The following is a 26,185-nucleotide window of genomic DNA, read 5'->3' on the forward strand; positions in this document are numbered from 1 at the left end:
TTTAAAAATAACAAACATGGCTTTGCTTCGTCATCTACGAAGTACCATATGACTTCAGGAGGTCTGACAAAAAAAGGTAGCAAGTTCAAGCTAAAAGATTAAACTACAAGCATTTATTAGGTTGAATATGAGAATAAAAGTGTAGTCAACCCTTGAATATTAATGGATTGGCTAGAGTTTATGATGATCAATGCCCTTCGATTCTCCTTTTCCTTCCAACCACCAACTACTGAATATTTTTTTGCTCATTAATACCTGTCTAGGAGTGGGAAGGTGAAATGCTAACCAGCCAATTTGGTTAATTGTTAGTGGCTGTTATAATACTTTTTTTAAAGTTGAGATAAGGAAAAGTTGAAATATTTTATTAAAATATTGGCTGTGAACTATTAAACTTTTTGTTACCTTCCCTTCCTTTTGCTGCATAGATAAATGCAGATATTTAGTTCTTAGTAAGGTATTAAAAGTAATTCAAAAAATAGTAATTCATCAATCCATCAGTTTTAAAATATCACACTGTAACTTCATATTATGTAATTCTTATTGGCCAGTGTTCAGAAAATATTAATCTCCTACAATATGACTACTATAAAAGAAAGCTTCAGGATTTAATAGTTGCAATTTTAAGTGTAGCTCTATATAAATAACTGCACTTGCTAAGTGGATTTGGATCAACAAGAATACAACTTTTGGAAAATTACTTAAGACTACCCTCCCCTTTGCTTCTGGTAGACATTTGGGACCCTCCCCAAACCAAATAAGGGAAAGAAGAATGTTCTGACCATTAAGAGCACTAAGAATAAATCTGAGCTCTCACGGATAAGATTACTTTCAACTCTTTAGTTCATATTTTCTGACATAGACTCCAAGATCTGTAATTAACTTAGAGAAACTATGGCGGCTTAGATGGTACTTTGTAGTTCGTTTGTCTTTTCTTCTTCTTCTTCTTTTTTTTTTTTTTTTTTTTTTTGCCTTTCTTGGGGGCGGGAGAGCTGGTGTGTCTGTGTGTGTGTTCCTCTAGAGTGCCAAAAAAAAAAGTGCTGAAGAGTCCTAGGGAGATGAGGCTATTTTTGTTTGAAGCTGATACTTCTAGCTGAGCCACAAGTTCTGCTTGGAAAGGGCTTAGGTTGTTTCCAGGGGGAGAACTCTGCAGAGGAGAGGCAAAGTTCAACAGAACAACAAAGCAGCAGCAGAAACAGCCAGGAAAACGAAGAGCCCCCAGGTTTTGACACAGAACCCTCTACCAGAGTTCTCAAATCCCCAAATAGTCTGCAAAGTGCTACTTGACGGGAACTTTTCAACTGACTTTTACTTTTGACGACCACCATGACTGAGATCACTGCTGAAGGTATTGCTACCATTTTCCGATCGTATCAAGTAAGGAAAAAAAAATGTGCAAATTGACAGCCACATTGACTGTTGATGTGTCCATTTAAAATGTTGCTTTAAGGTGACTGTCCTGTTCAATGATTATATATAGGATCTGAGAGGTGGATTAAGGAGCTGAGAGGTTGCCAGATCTGTATGTTGAGGGAGCACGGAGAGATTTCTCTTAAATTTTGCATGTGGAAACTGTGATACCAAAGTCCCCTCTAGTTAACAGTTGTTACCCACACCTCTATAAATAGCTATGGTCATGTAACATGAAGGCTGATATCTTATCCACCAAAAATTACAAAGTTTGCAAGGATGGAGACCATGATGAACTTAAAATATTATACCTAATAATTAAACTTAAAAAATGATTTGAAGCACTTTTGCTTTATGATATTTTTAAATGGAGACCTTAAATGTGTTTTTCCTTTCCAACTATAGTATGTCAAACATGCATGCATAGATATGATTTATATAATTTAAGACATAAATGCTCCCACAACATTCGTGTCTAGTTTACCATTAATGGAAACTCAGAGATAAAGACTGGAATTCCACAAACTTACTGTGGATCAATATGATTTTTAAAATAAATCAATTAAGTGTTAGAATTCTGGTTCTTTTCATAAATTCATTCTTCATTTTCCTCTTAATGGTGAATTCTATTTTTATGTTACAATAAATATTTTCTGTTTCAATGCTTTTACCAAAGACTACATGCTATAACTACAATACATATCTTTTATTTGATGGTTTCTAGTTTTATATATATATATAGATAGATAGATAGATATAACTAGATTATATCTCTCTCTCTATATATATATATAACTAGATTATATATATATATATTTCATATATATACTTTGTGTGTTTGTAAATATATATATTTATATATATATTTATATATATATTCATATATATATATATATATGCACATATTTCTTAGAATGAAGGAGTCCTTCAAAACTAAATTACTTTGAATACAGACACAGTCTGGTTCTAGTTGAGGTAAAAATTTTGGAGGTAGATCTAAAATTGCTTCTGACAGCTGTAAGAAAATCAGACAGGTGGTGCTCTTAACAGCTTCCAAGTCAAATGTTGCGCTGGTTTGCTTTGAATCAGACAATTGAAAAATAGAATATATGTTTTTGTCTTTTGGGGTAGAAATTAATATGGACACACAATGATTTCTGTTGGAGATTTTCAGTAAATATTTGTAAGAAGAATTGCCTTATTTTTACCTTGCACTGAGAAATTCATAACAATTAATAACAATTACTAGCAGATTTCTATGTGTTAGATATTTTGCTCAGAATGTTATGTGTATTTACTTATTTAAAACTGACACAATTCAATTAAGTAGGCATTATTATCTCAGTTTGGCAGAAAAAGAACTGTAACTAAAATTTTCTGTGACTTGCTCAAGACCACAGCATTACTAATATTTAAAGCCAGCGCCTTTAAATCTAGTTTGTATGTGTGTGTGTTTTCTTTTTTGTGAGAGGATATCAGGTTTACTCTTTACCAATTTTAGTTCAGAATTTGCTAACTAAATATAAATAGAATTTTTCCTATTCCTTAGATATTCTGTGTCATGTTGCTTTTAGTTTGCCTTAAAGAAAGATAGCTATAAAAACTTCCTGCTTAGCTCTGCACAGTTATTAAGATAGCTATAAGTGTCTTAATCTTCTGTTTCTCTACCTCTGTTCAGGGCTTGGGCTCCCAGGGGATTCAGGAAGTCAGTTGACTAAACCATCTTGGGCTTGCTTGTGGATTATGTTCTGTAGAACTTGGACTTGATTCAAAGGACTTTTTACAGGAAAATTCTTGATTATGAAATAGAACTTTTGTTTCTGCCTTCTTTCTGTGGGGAGTTTAAAAGGATCTTGGAAGACCTGCTGGAGTTACTCATAAAAATAATCGAATTAGACCTGGTGCAATGGCTCACGCCTGTAATTCCAGCACTTTAGGAGGCCGAGAAGGGTGGATCACCTTGAGGTCATGAGTTTGAGACCAGCCTGGCCAATATGGTGAAATCCTGTCTCTACTAAAAATAAAAAAAAATTGCTGGGCGTGGTGACATGTGCCTGTAATCCCAGCTACTCAGGAGGCTGAGACAGGAGAGTCGCTTGAACCTGGGAGGTGGAGGTTGCAGTGAGCCAAGATAGTGCCACTGCACTCCAGCCTGCCCAACAAGAGTGAAACTCCATCTCAAAAAAAAAAATAATAAATAATAATAATTGAATTAATGATAAAATTGAAAAGTAGAAATACCATGTAATTCCTGGATGATGGTCATTTTCCATTTCTGGGTCTTAACAGTTTCTAGGATCTATGTTATCTGAACATCAATTATGCACCTTTTTCCTTTTCTGGAATAATTAATTAATAATATTTCTTGAATGAAAATAAGACTGCCTACTCAAATGAACTTATCTTTTAAGGTAGCACAGTCATTCTTTAAGGATATCCAAAGTTTTTGGCACACTGTTTTACTACACAGTTTCACATTATCTTTGCATTTCTCACCTTTTGTGCCCCAGCTACAACTGCCTTCCTCCAGTCTTTAATAAAAGGTATACTTTTGTACAGTGCCTTAGTACAGCCTGGAGTAGTCTTATTTTCTTTCATCTGCTATATTTCTTTTTCAACCACGTTTTTTTTTTTTTTTTTTTTAAGGACAGAGTTTCTCTCTGTTGCCCAGGTTCGAATGCAATGGTAATCATAGCTCATTGCAGTCTCAAACTCCTGGGATCCAGCAATCTTTCTACCTCAGCATTAAAAGTAGTTAGAACTACAGGTATGCACCACCATGCCTGGCTAATTTATTATTATTATTTTTTGTAGAGACAGGATCTCCTTATGTTGACCAGGCTGTACTTGAACTACTGGCTTCAAGCAATTTTCCTGCCTCTGCCTCCCAAAATATTGGGAGTACAGGCATGAACCACCATGCCTGGGCCTTGCCATCACTTTTGGACAAATTGCTGAAATGAAAGCACTGTATCAGTAGACTTACACCACTTACCAAATACCATTTCCATCCATTTATCTCTCTCTCTCTCTCTCTCTCTCACACACACACACACACACACACACACACAGTTTGTGGCACTTAAGAATATAAGAGGTAACTCATTACCTTAGAGAGCTCTAGTCAACTGTCCTCATCTCAGGTTTTGGAAAGACCAGGCTCATACAGATTATATGACTCTCCCATGGTCATAAGAAATTAGGAGAGATTTGAGGATACATTTCATGCCTTCTGTGGCTCATTCCAGTGCTTATTCAACTATAGTACATGTTGTGCCTATAACCTCACCTAGTTGTTCACATTGATTTCCACTGCAGGTTCCAAGCTAGCTTACTTCATCTAGTGGAAGAAAGGAAATAATGCTAAATATAGAATTGTATTTCAGGTACAGAGCAATAGAAACATTAGAAATAGGACAGGCCAGGTACGGTGGCTCAAGCCTGTAATCCCAGCACTTTGGGAGGCCGAGGCGGGTGGATCACGAGGTCAAGAGATCAAAACCCCATCTCTACTAAAAATACAAAAATTAGCTGGGCATGGTGGTATGCACCTGTAGTCCCAGCTACTCGGGAGGCTGAGGCAGGAGAATTGCTTGAACCCGGGAGGCAGAGGTTGCAGTGAGCCGAGATTGTGCCACTGCATTCCAGCCTGGTGCCTGGTGACAAAGTGAGACTCTGTCTCAAAAAAAAAAAAAGAAATAGGACAAAGTTGAACCCCGAAGATTTTAGGGTAATAACACCTTTGATTCTGGCACAATAAATAAAGATAATTGTAACGGCAATAGTAACAACTTATATTTATTCTGAAGACATAAGATGTCAAGCACTGTATTAAGCTTGATAAATATTTAAGCTTCAGAGCCACCAAATGAGATAAAGGCTAGTATTATTGCTGCTTAGAGAATAGGAAGCTGAGGTTCAGAAGTTTAAAGAATGTGCTAAAATTCACACAACTGTATGTGATACAGCCAGGATTCACACCCATGTCTGACCACAGTGTCATACTGGATATGTCTTCTTGTTGTGTGGGACTGATAGTTAGCTTGGTCAATTAGGTTGTTGTCGTAGCCTACACTAGGACCATGTTATATTGGGTAGGTTGAATCTGGCCCATACTGGATTAGACTCAAACAGCACACAGGATTAGGCTAGAAATAGTCCTCTATCTTCCTTGCAATGTAATGGATCCAAGTTGCTGGGAATCCTGTATATAATTAACTTAGTATTTCTTCCTTCAAGAAAGCTTTTTCTTTAAAATGTTAGAAGAGCTTATGTCAAACTTTCAACTTCTAAACTATTACATGACCTCAGGCTTCAGAGGAAGAATTGTTTGTTCTATGAGTTAAATTCTTTCCTTACCATTAGCTGAATGACATTTCACTGCTTGTGTAACAATCAAACCTATGAGAGGATTTGATATTCAAAATTTAGAGCAAAAATGGTCATTTGTATTCTATGCACTGCATTGCTCCCATAGACTCTTCAGCACAAGATTACTCACTGTTGTTCTCAAGTGAGTAATTTTGAGTTTTCAAGAATTCACAGCCAGACTACTTAACAACTAGGCAAACAAGTAATATCATCTAGTGTGATAGATGGTGAAATTATGAGGCGATCCAACCTATGTATCTGCATTTACCTTGTTAAGCAAAGGGCAGCTGCTCTGGCTTAAGTGGAGATGACCTAGGGGTACAAGGGGGTGTAGCACTAGTTTCAGTGCCTAGTCACTTCCAGGGGATGTTCTTCATTTCCCTAATAAAGCAACATACCACATATAAAATATTATTTTTAGTGTTATAAATACATTTTAAAACTGACATTAGAAAACTAGCCTATTCTAAAGAGGAGGACCACAATGGTGAGAGGCACAGTTAAATGAAAAGCTTTGTGCATGCATTGTTTAAGCAGAAGATTGGATTTTTTTCATTATATAGCACTTGAGGGCAATGCACAGACCCATGGATAAAAGTCTGGAAGCCACAAAAAAGGCACACTGTTGGCAAAATATAAGGCAAACCCCAATCATTACAATGATAGCTAGAACTGACTCTTTTGACTAGAAAGAAAAGAAAAAGCAAGAAAGGAGGGAAGGAAAAGGAAATACACAGCCTCCAATTTTTAAGAAACAGAGGGATGGAATATGCTAAAATCTACACAATAGGAGGCAGTAGGCTATGGGAAACTCTACAGTACAGACAACCCAGTTACTTCAAATAAGTTCCTGGGAACAAGAACAAGAAAATCTAGAGAATAGATGAAAAGAAATGTAAAAAGTAAGCAACCCATCACAGTGTGTGGAATGATTGGGCCATGATTCAAGCAAACAACCTTAAAAAATTCTGATGAAATAAGTGGAAATTGAATATACTCTGGTTGTTAGATGACCTTATTGAAAAATTACACTTTTAGTGGGATAACTGTTTTGTGGTTGTGTTTTAAAATTACTTATTATTTGGAGATACACATTCAAATATTTATGAAGGAAGTGATGCAATATTTGAAATTTGCTTCTAAATAATATGCCCAAGAGGAAAGTAGATGGGGTATGGGTGGGGTAGGATTGGCCATTAGTTGATTATGTTGAAGCTGATGATGAGAACATTAAGTTTCATTATAATATTGTCTATTTTTGTGAATATTTAAGCTTCTTCTCAATAAATAGTTAAGGAAAAAAACAGAGTTGTTGTTAGATTAAAAAATTTTAGTAAGAATTTAATTTTCTGTAATCCCAGCTACTCAGGAGGCTGAGGCAGGAGAATTGCCTGAACCCAGGAGGCGGAGGTTGCGGTGAGCGGAGATCGCGCCATTGCACTCCAGCCTGGGTAACGAGCGAAACTCCGTCTCAAAAAAAAAAAAAAAAAAAAAAAAGAATTTAATTTTCATAACATATATGGGTCAGTGAATTCTCTAGTCACCAAATTTATTCCTAAGTGCAAATTACTCTCTAAATTGAACAGTCTGTTGTTACTGAAATGAAAACAAATATGCTCATATTAAGCAGAGTAGTCTGGAACTATACTTATGTTTGTAAAAGCAGATGAGGAAATAATCATTTTTCCTATCTATTATAATATGGGAATCTGGAGGTTAGTTTCATATTATTGGTGGCATTAATTAGAGACATTAGTTAGAAACAGTTCGTTTTTGAGATAGGTCATGGGAAAACCTGAGAACAATTCAAACGCCTAAGGAGTCAACATGATGCAAGGAAAGATAGGTCTAAAAAAGGCTATGTCTTGGAACACTGTGTTTATTGACAGGGTATTAAGTACGAAGCTTTTGTATGACTCTGAAATATCACAGAAACTGTGAAAGGCAGGTAGCATATAAACCTGAGCAGTCTGACTCTGAAACTTCTTGTTCTTTACTGCTCAAGTTGAATTTAGGAAAATGGTTTAATTTTAATTTTAATTTTTTTTTTTTAAATTGAGACGGAGTCTAGCTATGTTGCCAGGTTGGAGTGCAGTGGCGTGATCTCGGCTCACTGCAACTTCCGCCTTCCGGGTTCAAGCAATTCAGATTGTGAAAACCAGGAGAGTATAGTTCACTGAAACTCATAGAGAAAATGTAGTGCAGAGCTAAGAGAAAGAAGCGTTAAGAAAACAGAGTGTGGGAGAGTAGTAAGTGCATGGAGTTTGACTGAAGTCAGAGATTGGGGTTCAGATACTATCTCCACTACTCAGCTACTCTTGGCCTGGGGAGGATGGGGCCTCACAAGAAGGATCATGAACTTGGTTAATTAAAAATAATATGGCCAGAGGAATTTTTTAAACTTTTTACAAGATTATGCTAGTTAGCAAATTAAGTTTATGCATTTAAAATTCTGCAAATAATCCATGATGCAAAATTTGCAGTGACAATGAGCAGAAAATACAGCTTTGTAGTGTCAACCCTTGTTAGGTTCCACTGCGAAGCTTTTTCTTGTAGTTTTTATTATTATTTATAATAGGAACTATTTTTCTCCCCACCCTATGAGCACATGGTACCCATGAAAATGTTCTGTTTATCAGCTTAAAGTTTCTTTTTTTTTTCCCCTATTTATTTTTGGTCATTATTGTGACTATAATTTAAAATTCATGCTACTTTTACAATGCGAAAATGAATTGAGGCTATTCAGTTATTATACTAAAGGCTTAGGAATCCATAGAGACCTAAAGCCTCCAATATTGTTTGCATTAATTTTTAATCAGTTAACAATATTTAATATGAGAGAAACATAAAACAGTGCAACTAAGCAATTTTAAAATCACCTACATTGACCTTTGTGTTGAATATATCAATTTGAAAAGAGAATGGTTAAGATTTTCCAGTTAAGCTTTTAGTTTTATAATTATGCTTAGTTGGAGCTTAAAGACAGTATTAAAACATTTTTCTTTTGTTCTTTCAAACAAAAAGAAACCTGTTGGGGACATGTTTCATATGTTTTTAAAAATGCATATTATCTAATGTAACACATTTAAAAAGAACAAAGCAGGGAAAAACCTTCATCTGGCAACTATGCATTAACGTCATACAATAATGTCAAGTTTATGGAATTTAGGTTCCATTTTACTTTTAAAGATCTAGGAAGATTCATCAAGGTTAATTTTTGCTGTCTCCAGTTTCCACCTGCCCCATATAATATGAATGACATGTATGTTTTTTGATGGAGAATACTTATTTTGATTGTCACATAAATATATATTACCCCTAGTGAGGGTTATGCAGAGACAGATGAACTTCCTGATCCAAAAAGATACTAATTTTCATCTTCAAAGGAAACCAAAAAGGACCATCCTTGGCAAATGTACAATGAATAAAGTCTTGCTTTGCTCCATACAAGTTATGCTCTCTAAACATCAACCATCTCCACATCTCCATGCCTGAAGTGAAGCTGTCAGAAACACAGAATTTAAAATTTTCAGAGATTCTTTGGTATGTAAATGAGCTGTTTCCTCATAAACTGCAGACTCTATCTCACGATGTACTTTAAATATTACATTTAAATATATATGGTTTAGATATTTTCTAATTTGTTATCTGTGCCAGGGGTTAGGGCATGTGCTTTTTGCCCAAACAAGTTAAAGACATACATGATATTTTAACCTATAAGAACAAAGATAATTTAAATAGAGCAACCTGTTCTTTTTTTTTTTTTTTTTTTTTGAGACGGAGTTTCGCTCTTGATACCCAGGCTGGAGTGCAATGGCACGATCTCGGCTCACCGCAATCTCCGCCTCCTGGGTTCAGGCAATTCTCCTGCCTCAGCCTCCTGAGTAGCTGGGATTACAGGCACGCGCCACCGTGCCCAGCTAATTTTTTGTATTAGTAGAGACGGGGTTTCACCATGTTGACCAGGATGGTCTCGATCTCTTGACCTCGTGATCCACCCGCCTCGGCCTCCCAAAGTGCTGGGATTACAGGCTTGAGCCACCGCGCCCGGCCCAACCTGTTCTTTATAGGGGAAACTTGGTTTTATTTAGACAGCATGAACCTGAACTCATTATGACAAGCCAGTTTTATCTTGGCTATGCATTTGCTGCATCAGTCTCCCCTCCCTGACACAGGTTACTAAAGTGTTGAGAAAAACAAAAGGAAGAAAAAACTCTTAGTATTCCAAACTTAGTTTTAATATGGTCCAGGGCATTAGTGAGCTCATGGATGTGAGAGATTCAGTTTCCATTTATATAGACGTTCAAAATACATATTTAGCAAACTTTCCTTGGAAAATTGTTTCCTTTTAAAATAAAATTATCATGTGATTAGGGACTTTTCTGTTTGAGGTAGACATCTGATATAATGTCAAGACAAAAATAACAGATATGAAGTGGCACTTCTCTGACAGTCACTGCGGGAGCTATTATTTTTGCCCATGGTTATTCTTATTTAACCTATATATAATTGCCTAGGGGAAAAGTGTACTGTAAAATCTGAAAGTTACTATAGTATAGTAAAATGCCAAGTTAGTGAATTTAAATCTGCAGAAATATTAGGCATTGCATTTAGAAAAAGGCAAGTTACCTCCATCTGAAATATAACAAAATGTTAGACTCTATGGTATTAATTATCAACCTAGATGTAGATTTATAAAGCAGTATGTCATACCGAGGTTCAGTTTTATTCAATATTTTAATGCCTATTGTGTACCAAACTGAATGCCTGACAATGGGGACACAAAGATGAATGATACAAGGTCCCCACTATATTTAAAAACAAGAAGGAAAGAGCAAAAATAATAGAACAAAGACTGGACAGATTTTAAAACATCTGATTCCAATTTGAAATGGCAGGCATGCCTCTTTCAATTGCACTTTGCTTTACTGCACACCACAGATATTGCATTTTTTTACAAATTCAAAATTTGTTGCAACCCTGTGTAGAATAAAGCTATCACCACCATTTTCCCAACAGCATGTGCTCACTTCATGTCTCTGTGTCCCATTTTGGTAATTCTCACAGTATTTCAAATGTTTTTGTTATTGTTATATCTGTTTTGGTGATCTGTGATCATTGATCTTCGATATTACTATTATAATTGTTTTAGGTCACCACAAGCTGCCCCTATATAATAGAATTTCATCAATAGATGTGTGTGTTCTGACTGCTCCAACAACTAGACATTCCTACTATCTCTCCTTCTCCTCGGCCTTTCTATTCCCTAAGACACAACAATATTGAGATTAGGAAAATTAATAACCCTACAACAGCCTTTAAGTGTTCAAGTGAAAGGAAGAGTTGCATATCTTTACTTTCAATCAAAAGCTGAAATTAATTAAGCTGACTGAGGAAGGCATGCCAAAAGCCAAGATAGGCTGAAAGCTAGGTTTCTTGCACCAAAGAGCCAGGTTGAGAATGCAAAAGAAAAGTTATTGAAGGAAATTAGAAGTGCTACTCTGCACTTCTACTTTGTGAATACACAAAGGATAACAAAGTGAAACAAACTTATTGCTGATGTGGAGAAAGTTGCAGTGGTCTGTACAGAAGATCCAACCAGCCAAAATTCTCTTTCAGCCAAAGCCTAATCCAGGCCAAGGCCTTAAATCTCTTCAATTCTATGAAGACGTGGAAAGGTAAGAAAGCTGCAGAAGAAAAGTTGGAAGCTAGCAGAAGTTGGTTCATGAGGTTTAAGAAAAGAAGCCATCTCCATAACATAAAAGTGCAAGGTGGAAGTAGCAAGGGTTGATGCAGAAGCTGCAGCAAGTTACTCAGAAGATCTAGCTAAGATCATTGACTGATGAAGGTGGCTACACTAAACAACACATTTTCAATGTATACTAAACAGTCTTCTACTGGAAGAAGATGCCATCTAGAACTTTCAGAGCTAGACGGGAGAAGTCAATGCCTGGATCCAAAGCTTCAAAGTTCAAGCTGACTTTTGTTAGGGAATAATGCAACTGATGACTTTAAGTTTAAGCCAATGCTCATTTACCATTATGACAATTCCAGGACTCTAAAGAGTTATAATAAATTTACTTTGCCTGTGCTCTATCAATGAAATAATGAATCCTGGATGACAGCACATCTGTTTACAACATGTTTTACTGAATATTTTAAGCCCACTGTTGAGACTTACTGCTCAAAAAAATTCTTTAAAAATATTTCTGCTTATTGACAATGCACCTGGTCACCCAAGAACTCTGATGGCAATATACAAGGAGATTAATGTTGTTTTCATAACTATTAACACAACATCTATTTTGCAGCCCATGGCTCAAGGAGTAATTTTGATTTTCAAGACTTATTTTTTAAGAAATATATTTTGTAAGGCCACAGCTGACAGAGAGCAATTCCTCTTATGGATCTGAGCAAAGGAAATTGACAACTTTCTTGAGAATTCACTATTCTAGAGGCCATTAAAAATATTTGTGATTCATGGGAGGAGGTCAAAATATCAATATTATCCAGATTTTGTAAAAAGTTGGTTCCAACCCTCATGATGACTTTGAGGGGTTCAAGACATCAGTGGAGGAAGTAACTGTATATGTGGCGGAAATAGCAAGAGATCTAGAATTAGAAGTGGAACCTGAAGATGCTGCAATCTGATGATTAAACTTGAGTGGATGAGAAGTGACTTTTTTTTTTCCCCTTGAGACTTTATCTCTCTTTCACAGGCTGGAGTGTAGTGGCACAGTCTTGGCTCACTGTAACCTCTGCCTCCTGAGTTCAAGCAATTCTTGTGCCTCACCTCCCGAGTAGCTAAGATTACAGCCATCCTGCCAGGCTAATTTTTGTAGTTTTTTGTAGACACAGGGTTTCACCATGTTGGCCAAGCTGGTCTTGAACTCCTGGCCTCAAGGGATCCACTTGCCTTAGCCTTCAAATATTCTAGGATTACAGTATTTCAAACGTTTTTGTCATTGTTATATCTGTTTTGGTGATCTGTGATCATTGATCTTTGATATTACTATTATAATTGCTTTAGGTCACCACAAGCCGCCCCTATATAAGATAGGGAATTTTGCGTGTTCTGACTGCTCTAACAACTAGACATTCTGAGCCACCGTGTCTGGCCTAGGAGTTGCAAATGAGCAAAGAAAATGGTTTCTTGAGATGGAATCTACTCTACTCTTGATGGAGATGCTATGAACATTTTTGAAATGACAACGAAGGATTTAGAATATAACATAACTTAGTAGATAAAGCCATGGCAGGGTTTAAGAGGATTAACTCCAATTTTGAAAAATGTTCTCCTATGGGTAAAATACTATCAAAGAGTGAATCTCACATACTACAGAGACATCTTTCATGAAAGGCAGAGTCCATTGATGTGGCAAACTTCATTTTTGTCTTATTTTAAGTAATTGCTACAGCCACGCCCACCTTCAGCAACCACCACCGTGATCAGTCAGCAGCCATCAACATTGAGGCAAGACCTTTGATAAGCAAAAAGATTATGACTCACTGAAGGCTCACATGATTGTTAGTATTTTTTAAAATAAAGTATTTTTTGTTTTTGTTGGTACAGAGGTGTATATATTTATGGGGTACATGAGATCTTTTTATACAGGCATACAATGAGTAATAACCACATTAGGATAAATGGGGTACCCATCACCTCAAGCTTTTATCCTTTCTTTGTGTAACGATCCAATTATTCTCTTTTAGTTATTTTTAAGTGTACAATAAATCACTGCTGACTGTAATCACTATTGTGCTATCAAATGCTGGATCTTATTCTTTCTAACTATATTTCTGTACCTATTAACCATCCCACCAACAAAGTATTTTTAAATTAAGATCTGTACATTGTTTTTAAGACATAATGTTATTACACATTTAATAAACTAGAATACAGTGCAGACACAACTTTTATACAGTCTGGGATACAAAAAAAATGTGTGATTTGCTTTGTTGCCATTATTTGCCTTATTGCATGGTATCTCCAAGATGTGCCTGATGGTGTTTGATGTAGTTCAAGAATGTCATATTATTGTTCATAAATCTTATGGTTAATGATTTCACTTTGAAACTTGTTGAAAATAATCTAGGATAAGTAAAGACTGTCCTATTCTTAACATCGGTAATTTGCAGTGTGCATGATATTGTGGTGAAGGTGTAATGGCTGTTCAAGGAGTAAGGAGATCAAGAATACATTTGATCAATGCAGAAATGACAAAAAAAGAGACAGGAGGTAGGTGAGAATTAGTAGTCTGTGGGATATTGCCCTGGGATGATTAGGGTACCAAGTTACCTAGCCAAGAAATTGGGTAAAAGTCCTAGTTTAAATACTCAATTTTTGATCAGGCACACTGTTGGTATGATACTATAAAAGTTGTGTGTTTCAGATTCATTTTTAACTAGTTATTATGTTTCCTAGTTCCCTGTCATCCCATCTGTGTGTTCTCCCTTTGTTTGAACCTCTATTGCTGATTTCCACCCCCACATCCACTACTCTGAGCTTACTTTGTTTGTATGGAGACAATGTCCAGTTCATGAAGAAATAATAAAATAATACAAACTGTCAGAAAGGTAACAATTAAACAAGTTTCTTCAAGTTAACAAAGAAGAATCAGTTGCTAAAGAAAAACCAAATCTGTCGGCAGGGTTGTTCTAAACACCATGAGAACTAGCAGTCAGGCCAGTGGTCTTGTCAAGAGTTCCTATAAAAGCATGACAGGGTCCACAGACCAAGCCTCTGAAAATTTGAGCAGAAGGTATTTAGGGTAGCAGTAATAACTAGATTAAAGCAATAAGTCAGCAGAATTCTCTAAGGGCTTTGTTCATAGTGACTGAGAGTTATGTTAGAAATAATAGTTCTACAGTTTCCAGAAAATTTTGGCTACTTCGTGAGTTAAGTCAACCAGATTTCACTGCTCAGTTTCTGCCAAGTCCCTCTGGATTTGAAGTGTCTTGTTGGTCTGGCTAGAATGATGTGTTGTACCATTGTGGTATGGGTCTCTGTTTTGAGGGACACGGACGGGTTCTCAATACCCAGGTACTTTGAGACATAGTATTTTATCTCCTTCCTATCACTCTGTCATTTGCCTGTGGATGGAGAGGAACAAAAAGTCTGACACCCAGAGTGATAATCATGCACCTAACAGACATTACTTGTATATATTTTTGTCATCTACTTTGCCAGGTGCTGTTTTAATTCTAGGGATAAAATGTAAAATATTCATAAATCTAGCCCTCGAGAAACAATAAGATAATTATATATGTAACTATATGACACTGGGCTGCCAGTTCAAAGTTTCTTGAAAGAAGTATGTATAAAATTACATACAAAAATTGTGAGATATGTTTCTTGGTTTCTCATCACTCAAGTTTAAAATAGACAATGTTTACATGTATAAAGCTATTAGGGAATGAATCAATATAAAACAAATAAGCCAATCAACTGTTATGAGATATTACTATCCAGGAAATCTGAGAAGCTAGGAGAATGGACAGATTTGGTTGATCAGGGGCTGACATAAAGGAGTAGAACTTATGTTAACACTTGAAGAATGTTTCTAAATTAAAGGGCAGGGACATAGAAGAAAAAGTAAAGAATTAAGTTTTGCACAACATCCCTAGATCCTAAAAATTCCAGATTAATTCATTTAAGAAACAATTATGATTTTTTTGAACTAAATTAATAAATACGTTGATCTTCGGTCCAATGAACAAAGCTGGAGGAGACAAACTTTACTGGCATTCAGGGTGGAAAATTTTGTTGTAATCTTCCCCAGAGATCGCAGAATAATTAGTACCAAGTAGCACCTCTCACCATAATTTGACTCCATAAACACCCCCAAAATTTTTCTATCAGAGCTGATAAACTATACCACAGTTAACAAGAACATAAAATAAAGATAAGCATAGTTGCTAGTGGTAGTTTCAAAGGAAATGGAATTGAAATCCTCAACTATGAGAAACTCTAAGCTTAGTTATCTTTCAATTTTATATAGAAGATTCTTTTTATGTCAACAGAGGGTATTTAGATTGGTGAGAAGGTCATTTTGCTTCTTCAATCAGTTTATTTGTTTGCCTTAATTTACTACTTAACAATTCTATAGTAGAAAGAAAAAAAAAGAAACAATAACTTCAGGGAAGTACAGGGCAAAAAGAATCACAAACTAAATGGAATGACATACTTCCCCCTTGAGAAAAATCAGTGAAAGGTGATGGCTTATTTTCTGTGTCCTTGAGCTAACTAATGAGTTGAAAAGTGACAGCATAATTTGAGGAGAGGCACAGGTGGAAGCAGGTCTGATGGGTAAAGTGAAAGAGAGTACTTTACAAAATTGCCCGATATGGTTTTACGCAAGCTAAATAAACCTCAAGGTGGATTACATTTATTTTACTTGGGAGTCACCCTATATTGTGTCATGTTGAACTCTACATGTTTGGCTAGAGTACCTCCAGTGTTTCTTTAATCCTTCGCAATAACTACCATGATGACAAATGTATTTTCAAATCATATAAAAACTCACTTAAAATTAAGCTTATAGGCAATACTGAGCTAGGGCCAAAATGTGCAAGAACTCTATATACAAGTATAAAAAGAATTAGGACACTGATTGTTGAATAATGCTGTCCTGCTTAGTTTTCAAGAAAACAGCTGCCTCCTCAGTTCAGTGTTAAAAAAAATACTATGAGTCATCATAAAATACAGTCTCTCAAAAGTTCATAACTCACATATGCAGTTGACCCTTGAACAATGCAAAGGTAAAGGACACCGACTCCCCAGTTGAAAATCCACATATAATTTTGACTCCCCCCAAAACTTTATTAATAGCCTACTGTTGACCAGAAGCCTTACCAATAACATTGTTGATGAACACATATTTCATATTTGTGTGTGTGTGTGTGTGTGTGTGTGTGTGTGTGTGTGGAGAGAGAGAATTACAATAAAATAAGATAGGGAAAGGAAACTTTTTTAAGAAAATCATAAAGAAGAGAAAATATATTTAGTATACATTTAGTGGAAGTGGATCATCATAAAGACCTTCATCTTCATCGTCTTCACATTGAATAGAGTGAGGAGGAGAGAAAAGAGGAAGAATTGGTCTTGCTGTCCCAGTGGTGGCAGAAGCAGAAGAGGTTAAGAAGTTGGAAGGGGAGGTAGGAGAGCCAGGCACATTTTCTATAACTTTCATTTTTAAAAGTTCGTAAGTGGAACTACACAGTTAAAACCCATGTTGTTCAAGGGTCAACTGTCTTTATCATTTACTAAGAAGTAATGGAGTTGACATCCACATAACCAATACTCATATCAGGAAACTACTTCCAGCACCTGGGAAGCACATCTTCATCTATCCACCCATTGACTCTCACTGTGGCGTCACTTCCCAATTAAGGCTCCCCTTTCTTTGAACTTTCCTCTCCAGGGAACCAACTTTTTTGGTAATGGTTTTCTTTCTTTGCTTGCTTTATAGTTTTTTTTTTTTTTTTTTTTTTTTTTTTGAGACGGAGTTTCGCTCTTGTTACCCAGGCTGGAGTGCAATGGCGCGATCTCGGCTCACTGCAACCTCCGCCTCCTGGATTCAGGCAATTCTCCTGCCTCAGCTTCCTGAGTAGCTGGGATTACAGGCATGCGCCACCATGCCCAGCTAATTTTTTGTGTTAGTAGAGATGGGGTTTCACCATGTTGACCAGGATGGTCTCGATCTCTTGACCTCGTGATCCACCCGCCTCGGCCTCCCAAAGTGCTGGGATTACAGGCTTGAGCCACCGCGCCCAGCCTTGCTTTATATTTTTATGACTTCAGACGGTTAATTTTATCTACTTTATGGTTATTTTGCTAGCTTAATCTCTCAAAAATTATTCAATTTTCAATTTAATGGAAGGAGGTTTTATTGAGGTGGAAAGCCTAACTCGGCCTCAGTGTGTGAGAAAAGAAGGATTGGGAGAGAATCTATCTCCATTTACCTATATTTTATTATCTCCAGAAATGAAAATGAAAAAAAAATTCTATTTGTAAAAATTCACAAAGAACATGGGTACAATAGACATTCTTTTCTGTTTTTTGATTTGGGTCAAAATGTATGAATGCATGTGAACTTTATGGACATAACAACTTTGAGAAAATTCCAAATGAGTTTTATTCTCCCAGATCAGAGTTTGCCAATGTGTAGTCCCCAGACCAGCAGCATCAGCATCACCTGGACGCTTATTGGAAAGGCACATTATTGGGATACATCTCAGACTTTTGGAATCATAAACTATGAGAGGAGAGTAGGGCCTAGTGATCTGTGCTCTAACAACCCTTTTAGATGATTCTGACACATGTTGAAGTTTGAGAGCCACAACCCTAGTTAACGACATATAGACTTTAAAAAAAAATTCCCTATTGCTTCCAATTAATTAGGAATAAAGATCCAAATCAATCATGTACTATAGTGGATTGAAACTCACATATAATAATAGAGGATGCTTTTCATGATAAATTTATGATGATGTACAATAAGATTCTTTTCATGGGAAATGGAAATCTGAAGAATGGAGATGGAGGAAAAAATCAAAGAAACTATTTGCCTGGAAGAGAGCAAAAGTGTATGAAGGCCAAGAGCCCAACATGTGCACACTGAAACTCATGAACTTTTCCCCATAATCAGCTATTTCTCTGGATCTGCAGAGTTCTGTTTTTTATCCATATGCTCAGTCTCTAAACTTTGGAGTCCTCATTTCTTGTGTTCAGCTTTTCCTTGTTCTTCTCATTGTTCCTGTTCTAATTTAAACTCCTGTTATTTCATATATGGATGTCTGTATGTAGCATATTGTATTTTTCAAAAGTGGCTGCAGGAAGATTTCCCATCTCATGTGTTCTTCTTATACTGTGACCTTGACTCTTCTATTGAGGGGTGAGGCCTATTTTTCTTCCCCTTAAACACAAACAGACCTGTATAACAGCTTCAACAACTAACATACAGTGAAAATAACTTCCAAGTTAGATCATAAAAATTCCAGACATATCCAGGTTGATTGTTTTCCAGGATATCTGCTTTTGAAACTATGCTTGGTCCCATAATGAAAGGGACTAAGACCTTGACCTGCAAACCCAGCCAAGCTTCCAGCCAACAGCCAGCACCAACTTTCCAGCAATGTGAATGAGTCATCTTGATCATGGATTCTCTAGTCCCCAGTTGAGCCACCACATGTGACAACTGTGGAGCAGAGACAGGCCACACCTGCTGACCTCTAACCAAATTACAAATTTCTGAGCAAAATAAATGATTATTGTTGTTTTAGGCCACTAAGTTTTGGAATCTTTTATTAGCAGCAGCAGATAATACATTATGTTAGCATCTTTGTAATCTCCTGACTTCTAATGCATCTTGCACACTACTACTGAGTTCATAATACTACATTACCCAATGAATAATGGTAACTTATTTAGCGTAAAGTTGTTTCACCCAAATTCAACATGATGCTAGGCAATTGTACAATTGTTATACTTCTTTAATTTCATCATTGATTTATTTACACATTCACTCCTTTAGTGAAATATATTTAAGAAATGTTGATTATTATAATAAAATGTTTTAGTTACTGGAGAGAAATTCACACAAAAAGAACAAGGAAGTAGAGGAGGAGAGTGGGGAGATTAAAAAAGAGGAGGAGAAAGAGGAGAAGGAGGAGGAAAAAAAGCAGACTCTCAACTAACGTTATCACACCACTTAAAGATTTTGCAAATGTGAAGGGGCATTTTTAAAATTGAAATGCCCAAAAGATATACGGTTGTGTGCCACGGATTTTAAGCAATACTTAATTTCACTGAGCAGGCCTAAGCAAAACTGTGCATAAGGGAGTGCTCACACGATGTCTACTGATGAAGAGTAGTGAGAATATTTGTTGTGGTATACAGAATGATTGTCCCCAAAAATATTCATGTCCTAGTCCCCAGAACCTGTAAATATGTTACCTTACCTGGAAAAGAGAATTTGCAGATGGGATTTTATTAAGGACCTGGAGAGGGAGAGGGGATCCTGAATTATCTGGGTGGACCAAATAAAATCACAGAAGGCCTTAAAATGGGAGAACTTCCTCTGCTAGTGGTCAGTGGGAAAAGTGATGTAATGACTCAGTCAGCCACTACTGGCTTTGAAGATAGAAGAAGCAGCTATAAGCCAAGGAATGGGGAACCTATAGAAGGTAGAAAGTACAAGGAGGTGGATTCTCTCTAGAGCCCCAGGAAGGAATGTAGCCCTGCTGACACTTTGATTTTAGCCCTTGAGACCCATGTTGGACTTCCAAGTACAGAATTGTAAGGTAACTTTGTGTTGTTTTAAGGTTGTGGTATTGTGTTATGGTGCAGTAGAAAACTAATATACCAGTGTGTATCTGATTGCTATAACTTTCTCTTACTTACTAGAAGACCAATTTTTAGAGGACCATATAAAATTGGCATAGGAGGATTGCAAATTTATTTTTCATGGGCTGGGTGCAGTGGCTCATGCTTGTAATCATATCACTTTGGGAGGCCAAGGGGGGTGGATCACCTGAGGTCAGGAGTTCAACACCAGCCTGGACAATATGGTGAAACCTGTCTCTACTAAAGATACAAAAATTAGCTGGGTGTGGTGGTAAGCACCTGTAATCCCACCTACTTGGGAGGCTGAGGCAGGAGAATCACTTGAACCAGGAGACAGAGGTTACAGTGAGCTGACATCGCCACACTGCACTCCAGCCTGGGTGACAAGAGCAAAACTCCGTTTCAAAAAACAAACAAATTTATTTTTCATGAAATATTTTTACATAAATATCTTTAAAAAGAAATAACCTCCTTTTTATATTAGCAATGTGAATCTAAAAAGGAGTTCCTTTATCAAGGTCACAGAGTTCATCATTGGGACAACTAATGACACATCGACATCGACGATTAACAAGATTATTCTTTCTGTAGCAATGACTTTCACTCCAAGAAATGACGTCATCTATCAAGTAACATTTTCCAGCTAATAATCAGCAAAGTTTGAGAGGCACTTCATTTTTTTCCACCACAAATGGATATTTGGAAACCTTAGGAGAGAGATTGTAGCTTGTGCAATATTTATTTATTCTTAATATTGCTACATTGAACCTGCTTCCATTCAATTCAATGAACATTTCTAAAATACAAGCTGCGACTTGTTCTACAATCAATGGTGTTTGTGTATATATATTCAGCCACCTATGTACAATATACAATTCATATTATCTGCATTTTAAAATGAACTTTTAAAAAGGCCCCTCTGGTTTCCTCTGGTTCTTTGACCGGGACACCTTGCCCTACTTTGGAATGGGTATCCTTCACCTTCCTGGGCTTGCACACACCAGGAAGCTATGTTCATTTTCAGCTGGATAAGAGCCTATAAATAGAAAGCTGACACTGGTGTGGTTAAAAAACATCAGGTCAGAGATTAATTTCATGAAACCCATAGCCATGTCAGCTAAACATGATCTGTTTGAGGTAGGTGAAGGATGTGTTATTGCTCTGTTGTTTAAACTCAAATGTGTCTTTTGTATTTGCACTCTAAAATATTTTTTCATTTGTCTAGGAATTCTAATCCTTGCATAAATGCCTGTAGATTTTAAACTTCTGAAACAATCTTCGTGATTAAACATCTTCCAAATAAGATTACTTAGAGAAAAAAAAAAGGTGATCAGAGTGGGATACAAGAAGATATGACAAGGTGATTAATTGAATTTGGTGAAATAGTAAAAGTTAGAAAGAAAAATTTGAAATTAAATAAGCATAAAGGTAGATTTGCAGGAAAGCAAGTTGTATCAGTTTGACCTGGAAACACTGGATGTTATTTAAAGGGCAGAATGTAGACATTCTTTTGATGAGGAGTATTAAAGAAAACATTCAGGAAGGAAAACAACATTAACAGAGCAAAACTTTAAGTGGTAAGAAATCATACATACATATTTATACAGCATTTACACAGTGTAAATGCATATAAATAAACATGAAGTACACATATATTTGATTTGTGAGGCATAGAATAAAATGTAAAATTAAAGATTTTAATAAATATTGAGTTCCTACAACATATCAGACACTGCATGAAGCACTAAGAGAAAATATTTGATTTTTTTGCAAACCTCCTTTATAAATAATGTAAAGTATAATGTATATTATGGATATAATTTTCTTTTTTGAGATGGGGTCTCACTTGTTGCCCAGGCTGGAGCCCAGTGGCATGATCATAGCTCACTACAGTCTCAAATTCCAAATCAAATGATCAAATCAGGGTAATTAGTATGTTAATCATATCAAATATTTGTCATTTCTTTTTGTTGGGAATATTCAAAATCCATTATTCTAGCTATTAAAAATAGGCAAAAAATTGTTAATTATAGTCACTTTACAATGCTGTAGAACAATACAACTCATCCTCCTATCTAGCTGTAATTCCTCCTATCTAGCTGCATCTATTAACCAACCTCTGGCTATCCCCACATCCCCACACTTCCTAGCCTCTAGTAACCACTGTTCTACTCTCCACCTCTATGAGATCAACTTTTATAGCTTCCACATATGAGTGACATCAAATAATATTTGCCTTTTGTGTCTAGCCTATTTCACTTGACATAGTTATCTATGTAACTGTGAATGACAGTATTTCATTCCTTTTTAGGGACAGATAGTATTCCATTGTGCATGTGTGTGTTGTGTGTGTGTGTGTGCGCGCACACATTATATATATATACACCGACACACACAACAGATTTATTTTCTTTCTTCATTCATCTGTTGATGTATACTTAGGTTGACTATATATCTTGGTTGTCATGAATAGTACCACACTAAACCTGGGAGTGCAGATATCTCTTCAACATACTGATTTCAATTCATTTGACTATATACCAAGTAGTGGGATTCTAGATCAATGGTAGTTATATTTTCAGTTTTTCAAGGAAGCTCCACACTCTTTTTCATAATGGCCATACTAATTTACATTCCCATCACCAGTGTGTGAGAGTTCCCTTCTCCACATCCTTGCCATTATTTATTATCTTCTGTCTTTTTGATAATAGACATTCTAACTGGAGTGAGATATCTCATTGTGATTTTGATTTACATTTCACTGATGATTAGTGATATTGAGCATTTTTTTCATATACTTTTTGGCCATTTGAATATCTTTTGAATGATGTCAATTCACTTCATTTGCCAATTTTTTAATCACACTATTTGTTTTATTGTTTGTTTTTGCTATTGTTTGAGTTTCTTGTGTATTCTGGACATTAATATCTTGCAGGACAAATAGTTTGGAAATCTTTTATTCTATTCATTTGGTTGTTTCTATACTATGTTGACTGTTTCCTGTGCTGTGCAGAAGCTTTTTAGTTTGATATAATCCCATTTGTCTATCTTTCCTTTTGTTTCCTGTGCCTTTGTGGTCTTCTCCATAAAATCTTTTCCCGATCAATGTCTTAAAGGAATTCCCCTAAATTTCTTGTAGATTCATGGTTTTGGGTCTCACATTTAAGTCATTAATCCATTTTGAGTTAAGTTTTGTATAAATTGTAATTAAAATGTATTTGAAAATAAATTTTAAATTAAAATTTTAAATATATTTCCATTTATTTTTCAAAAATATTTGACCATTCTGTAGTTAAAATATTGTTATAAAGAAATATTCTTTAATAAGTATAATTAAAAATAATTTTCTAAAATTGTATTTTTATCTATAATAGTGTAAGAGTATAAGGATAGTTTAAAGTCAGTAGCTAGTTTTAACATTTTTATTCTAGAATAACATTGCTAGTATGCTTTGTTTTCTAAATTTACATTTTGTGTATCTTTGAATTATATTAAAAGGGTCAATTTGAGGTTTTTTCTTTAATGAGGCACTGTTCTGTGGCAACAGTCTTATGTTCATTGTACGGTGGGGAGTTTGAAGCAGGAAGTGATTTATACATCCCTACAGCCAGGCCTCCCAAACATTAATGTGCATATGAATCATTTGGGAATCTTATCAAAAGGCAGATTCTGATTTAGTAGTTCTGGGATGGAGCCTGAGAACCTGCATTCCCAGTGACCCCCCAGGAAATGAGGAGGTGCTGGTCGTAGACCACAGTTTGAGTATCAATATCCTAGAGCATCTTAAAGGGTGACTAGAAAATAACTCTGCTTTGGCTTCCAGTCTCTAGGTTTTCAATTGAAATGAATAAACCAAAGGTTATCCTGTGAGAAAGGACCAGAGAAGGATTTTCTTTCATCATTTATCTTTTATGTAACTTTTGAAAGACTGTGTATGAGCCTTTTTAAGAAGGAAAGTTCACAATACTGGTTACTTGTGTGCCATCCAACTCATATTCATTATGTTTATGTGGTATCAAATAGTTTCAATTCTGCCAAATCTAAAATCAATTTTTTCACGCTTCAATGACACTTTTAATGATGGCTTGGAAGGCTTTGATTTTTAAAATGGATATTAACTGTAAGACATTTTATTCCAATTCTGATGCCCACTTAAATATTATCAATTACTATCATTTTATGTTTACTGAATATCATCTGGTATCTCGTGTTAGATTTGAGACTTTTGAACACATTTCTTTCTACAACTCACTGCAAGCTGTCTCCATGCTTAACTTAAACTTTCAACCAATCTCTGAATAAATGAATTCATTGAGCAGAATAGCTGATTAATTAATAGTGTTGATGACCTTTAATGGATTCATGTTGAAAAAGAGTACGCTTGTCTCTCTTTCTGAGTGATGATAAATTTTTATTTTTTTATAATTTAGGAAACATAAAACATGCAAATATATGTTTAAATGAATTTATTAATTAAACTGACAGCAAACCATTAAGTTTATTTTAACTGGAACTGGAAATGTTTCAGTTTAAATGTAAGTTGGGATTTTGCTCATAGAAAGTTTAGCCACAAAATATGAGCCTCAGATTTGTTCAGTGCATAAGTTAAGGATGATACAACCACTTTTCCTTATTATTTGATGCATCTAATTTTACTTTTGTGCAGTATTCAGTTATTGATTTTATTTCTATGATGAGAAAGAAATGTCATAATAATAAATGGGTGGAATTATAGAAAAGGAGAGTTGGAATGAGTTGAAGACCACCTCAAGCAATCTCATGTTAAAATACAAGTGTTATTCATGTTACAAAATTATGTGCCTGGAGACTACTTCTAGTCTTTCCACTGTCCCTAGGCAGGAATATGCTTAAACTATGAGAAAGTCAAAGAAAATGGATATCTACCTTATAGTTAAATATTTCCGTGCAAGGGTACTCAGCGTTTTCCTTAGAAAACTACTTGTGCCTAACCATACTTTTGTCAAGATATCCTCATCTGAGGCCAGGCACAGTGGTGCATGCCTGTAGTCCCCGCTATTTGGGAGCCTGACGCGGAATGATACCTTGAGGCTGGGAGTTCAAGGCTGTGATACGTGATGATCATGCCTGTGAACAGCTACTGCACTTAAAAGATGTCCTCTCCTAAATCTCTCCTGTTAAGATTTAACACAATTCCCTCTTCTATTTTGAACTCGAAAATAGCAGATCACAACTGTCCTAATAGAGACTCTTTGTTTTGTAGAACACTAATCTTAAACATTGTTCTTACCTTTTGACTTAAGTTGAACGATTTGAACCAAGAAAAACTTTTATTCATATGCTGTATATTATTTCCAGATTTTTAGTCATATTAACTTCTTAAGTGCAAATCTCAATAGTGTATTTTGGGAATGCATAGATGTGATATTTCAAAATTTATTATCCGATAAAGCAAAGTTTCTGACTGATCCAAAAATCCCCACCAAACTAATTAGGTGGAATGCCAGCCTTGATTCTGGGCTTGTGCTTACTAACTAAATATCAGCTCTGTGTATCAAGAATGTTTGGTGAAAAAATTGTGTGAACAGTCAGGCAATCATAGATCTAAAATCCTGTACTCACAATGTGGCATACCCATGTTATCTTTCTGAAATGCAGTTTTATCTATGATAGAAAGATTACAATGACAGTTCATACAGTATATATATGAAAGTACCAGCATTGCCTTACACATAATAGGACATCATAAATATTAATTTACTTCTTTTCTCTTTTGTTGATCAAACAACATTATGAGAGCTCTAAAGAATTAGGTATCTGCACAGGTGTATGCATGAATCATACATAGATAAAATGAATAATACATAAAATTATTTCATTTTTATTTATTCATAATGGTAAAGATTATAATGTCCCTCTAACTTAAGCAAACTACAGTGGAGGTAATTGTCACATTGTTCTTTTTTCCTCCCTCTCATGTCTTGTAAAAATAGTGTAATTTTTGTTCTACTCAATTCAGTTCTCTTGGTTATTCCAAAAGTATTTGCATTTGCATTGATCAGATTTAGAATTTACAGTAAA

At 35.7% G+C, this 26,185-nt stretch overlaps 1 protein-coding gene across 17 annotated transcripts in view; it reads left to right on the forward strand.

Annotated features, from left to right (window-relative positions):
- The first annotated feature begins 977 nt into the window (after nucleotides 1-977).
- The window catches only part of TRDN (triadin), a 369,423-nt gene continuing 344,215 nt past the window's right edge, over nucleotides 978-26,185 (forward strand). For 7 of the 17 annotated variants that reach the window (XM_064360733.1, XM_064360737.1, XM_064360734.1 and 4 more), the window contains exon 1: nucleotides 990-1,345. In XM_064360733.1, coding sequence (XP_064216803.1) covers nucleotides 1,324-1,345 — 22 coding nt within the window. In that variant the 5' untranslated portion in view covers nucleotides 990-1,323. Of the gene's footprint in view, nucleotides 1,346-26,185 lie in introns of all 17 variants that reach the window. The other 10 variants (XM_064360730.1, XM_064360736.1, XM_064360731.1 and 7 more) reach the window with 6 other exon arrangements.

Source organism: Aotus nancymaae, unplaced genomic scaffold (assembly GCF_030222135.1).
Source record: "Aotus nancymaae isolate 86718 unplaced genomic scaffold, 86718_ANA_hifiasm-v0.15.2.pri h1tg000040l, whole genome shotgun sequence".
Taxonomy (NCBI): Eukaryota; Metazoa; Chordata; class Mammalia; order Primates; family Aotidae; genus Aotus; species Aotus nancymaae.